This window comes from Nicotiana sylvestris, chromosome 4 (assembly GCF_000393655.2).
Source record: "Nicotiana sylvestris chromosome 4, ASM39365v2, whole genome shotgun sequence".
Lineage (NCBI taxonomy): Eukaryota > Viridiplantae > Streptophyta > Magnoliopsida > Solanales > Solanaceae > Nicotiana > Nicotiana sylvestris.
Window position 1 is genome coordinate 36,580,983 of NC_091060.1, and position 3,975 is coordinate 36,584,957.

General features: G+C 42.4%; 1 protein-coding gene across 1 annotated transcript; it reads left to right on the forward strand.

Moving 5' to 3' along the window:
* Positions 1-277: 277 nt before the first annotated feature.
* Positions 278-1,231, forward strand: LOC138889426 (uncharacterized). The gene has a single exon (XM_070172734.1). It carries the CDS (start codon positions 278-280, stop codon positions 1,229-1,231), a length of 954 nt encoding a protein of 317 aa, XP_070028835.1.
* The last annotated feature ends 2,744 nt before the right edge of the window (positions 1,232-3,975 follow it).

Below are 3,975 nucleotides of genomic sequence, written 5' to 3' on the forward strand. Positions count from 1 at the left end.
TATAAACACAACCAATCAATTTATGGTAAACCAGCTAGCAGGGGGTAATTTTATGAAGCTATCATATGCCGAGGCCTATGACATTCTTGATGAGATAGCTGACACTTCCTCATCTTGGCAGAGTCGGGTGAATGTTCCTTAAGGGGATCCTTATGTCATAAATGTTCACAAGGAACTTTAGGACCACGGACAAGCCATAACTGAGTTGACAACAACCATTAACTAGTTAGCCAAAACACAGCTTCAGCAGATTCAGAGACCAAAGCAAGTAAACTCAATGGAAGGAGTTAATCTATTGGTAAACAAGAGGAGACAGTTTGGTCAACAAGTGCAAAGCAATCAAGAACAATTTGAGCAAGGTAGTAGTGGTTACAACCAAGATGATGGTTATAGTGAGCAAAGTGAAGAGGTTTTGTATGCCAACAACTATCAAGGACAAAGAGGTAATGCTCCAAATCAACAATGGAGATCGCAAGGGAATAATCAGAATTGGGGCAACCAAGGCCAAGGAAATTGGAACAATAACAACAAAAACTCCAACAATTGGGGGAACAACAACCAGAATTGGGGTAACAATAGCAATTGGGGTAGCAACAACAACCAAGGAAGTTGGAATAATTTTAATCAAGGTAATCGGGGGTTGGGTTTTCAAAGGCCTCCAATGTTTCAACAACCAAACAATCTGCCTCCATTTCCATCCCAAGGTCCGAGATCATCAAACAATGAGATGGGAAGTATTGAGTCAATGTTTGAGCAAATGATGAAGAATAACGCTGACTCTAATGCCGAATTGGCATCCCATAATACTTCTTTTCGCAATCTAGAGGTCCAACTTGGTCAGATTTCGCAAGCTTTAAACACTCGCCCTAAGGGGGCACTACCTAGTGACACGTTAGTAAACCCGAAGGGTGGGAACAATACAGGACATGCAATGGCGGTGACCACTAGGAGCGGTAGAGGTGGTGAAGCAAGTACCTCTAAGCAAAAGGAAGTTGTGACTGATGATGTTGAAGTGCAAAATGAAGATGATCTTATAGTTTTTGAGCAAGTGAGTGAAGAGAATGTGAATGATGAGGTGAGAATTGATATTCATAACAATGAGGAGGAGACTCAAAATGACGTGAACCCGTTTAGGGAACACGTGATAGACATACCGGAAACGGTGATGCCTAAACCCAAGGCTCCTTTGCCAAGGCCTCCTCTACCTTACTCTCAAAGACTTGAAAAGTAGAAGAATGAAAACCAGTTCAAGAAGTTTATTGAGATGATGAAAAGTTTGTTGATCAATGTGCCCTTGGTGGAAGCTCTTGAGCAAATGCCGGGATACGCCAAGTTTATAAAAGACTTGGTAACTACAAAGAGATCTATGGATTGTGAGACCATCAAAATAACTCATCAAGTGAGTGCCATTGTGCACTCGATGGCTCCAAAGCTTGAAGATCCCGACGCATTTACCATTCCATGTACCGTTGGGAGTGCAGATTTTGTTAAGGCCTTGTGTGATTTGGGAGCAAGTATAAATTTGATGCCTTAATCTGTCATCAAAACTTTGGGTATGGTCAATCGATAGCTACCTCCATGAGATTGAAAATGGCCGATAGAACAATAAAGAGGCCGCTTGGTATTATTGATGATGTTCTCGTCCGAGTTGACAAGTTTATTTTGCTGGCAAATTTTGTGATTCTCGACTGCGAAGTCGACTATGAGGTGCCGATAATCTTGGGAAGAACTCTCCTAGCAACAGGGAAGGCATTGGTTGATGTGGAAGCATAGGAGCTCACCTTCCAGGTGGGTGACGAAAAAGTTGTCTTCTATGTGTGCAAATCAATGAGGCAGTCGAATAGTATTGAGGTTTGTTCTTTTGTGGATCTGGTGACAGAGGTGATAGTTGATGACACGAGTGCCATTATCAATGTGGAGGATCCTTTGGAAGCTGTATTGCTGAACCATGATGTGACTAAGGATGAAGGTTTGGTAGAGTATGTCAATGCCTTGCAAGGAATGAGTTCTTACTCCTATGAGCCCCGAAAACTCTCCTTTGATCTTGAGAATAGAAAGACTCCACCAACAAAGCCCTCAACCGAGGAACCTCCCATATTGGAGTTGAAGCCTTTGCTTTCATACCTCAGGTATGAATTCTTGGGCCCTTGTTCAACTTTACATGTTATTCTTTCTTCTTGCCTTACTAACATGCAGGTAGATGCCACCTTTGAGGTGCTTCAAAGAAGGAAGAGGGCAATTGGATGGACTCTAGCTGATATTCGGGGGATAAGCCTCGCCTTTTGCATGCACAAGATTATACTTGAGGATGATGCCAAACCCTCTGTGGAACATCAAAGGAGGTTGAACGAAGCTATGCAAGACGTCAAGAAGGAAGTTATCAAGTGGCTAGATGCAGGAGTTGTGTATCCCATCTCGGATAGTTCATAAACTTCATTAGTACAATGTGTGCCAAAAAAGAGGGGTATGACTGTGGTCACAAATGAGAAAAATGAGTGTATCCCTAGTAGGACTGTCATCGGATGGCGGGTATGCATGGACTACCGGAAGCTGAACAAAGTGACCCGCAAAGATCAGTTCCCATTGCCCTTTCTTGACCAAATACTGGATAGACTTGCTGGGCGTTCCTACTATTACTTTTTAGACGGGTACTCAAGCTACAACCAGATTATGATTTCACCAGAGAACCAAGAGAAAACCACTTTCACATGTCTGTATGGCACCTTTGCATTTTTTTGGATGCCATTTCGTTTGTGTAATGCACCGGCTACATTTCAGCGGTGTATCATGGCTATATTTACTGACATGGTGAAGGACTTCTTTGAAGTGTTCATGGATGATTTCAGTGTTGTGGTGACTCTTTTGAAGAATGTTTGGGTAATCTTGACAAAGTGTTGGCCCGATGTGAGGAGATCTAGTGCTTAATTGGGAAAAGGGCCACTTTATGGTCGAGGAGGGCATTGTCCTCGTCCATAAGATCTCAAAGAATGGTATCGAAGTGGACAAAGCAAATATTGAAGTGATTTCAAAACTCTATCCTCCTACTTCCGTCAAAGGAGTGAGGAGCTTTCTTGGGCATGCGGGGTTCTACCGAAGGTTCATCAAGGACTTCTCCAAGGTGGTGAATCCCTTGTGCAAATTGTTGGAAAATGATGCAAAGTTTGTGTTTAATGATGAGTGTATGAAAGTATAGATTGACTACCACTCCCATCATCACCACACCCAATTAGAGCTTGCCATTTTAGCTCATGTGTGATGCTAGTGACATTGCGGTTGGAGCGGTCTTGGGGAAAAGGGTGAACAATATATTTCATCCGGTGTACTATGCAAGTAAAACTATGAATGATGCCCAGGTTAATTATATAGTGATGAAGAAAGAGTTGCTAGCAATTGTGTTTGCAATGGAGAAGTTTAGGCCTTATCTCATGGGTTCCAAAGTGATTATTCATATTGATCACGCGGCACTCCGTTACTTGATGACCAAAAAGGACTCTAAAGCTAGACTGATAAGATGGGTTTTATTGCTTCAAGAATTTGACCTTGAGATTGCTGATCAGAAAGGAAGTCAAAATCAAGTGGCGGACCACTTATCCCGCTTGGAAGAGGAGGGGAGACCCAAAGATGGTCTCGAAATTAATGATGCATTCCTGGATGAACAACTCCTCTCAGTTTCTTTGAATAGTATGCCTTGGTTCACTGATGTGGCCAATTTTTTTGTGACCAGCATTATTCCAAGTGAGCTCTCTTCTAAACAAAGGAAGAAGCTTAAACGGGAAAGCTTGGATTATTACTGGAACAAGCCTTATCTTTTCAAGATTTGTAATGATTGTGTGATCCGGAGATGTGTTCCGGAAGAGGAGTGAATAAGTATTCCTGATGCTTGCCATTCCTCGCCCTACGATGGTCATCATGGTGGAGTGAGAACTGCTTCAAAAGTTCTTAGCTGTGGTTTTTATTGGCCTACTCTGTATAAAG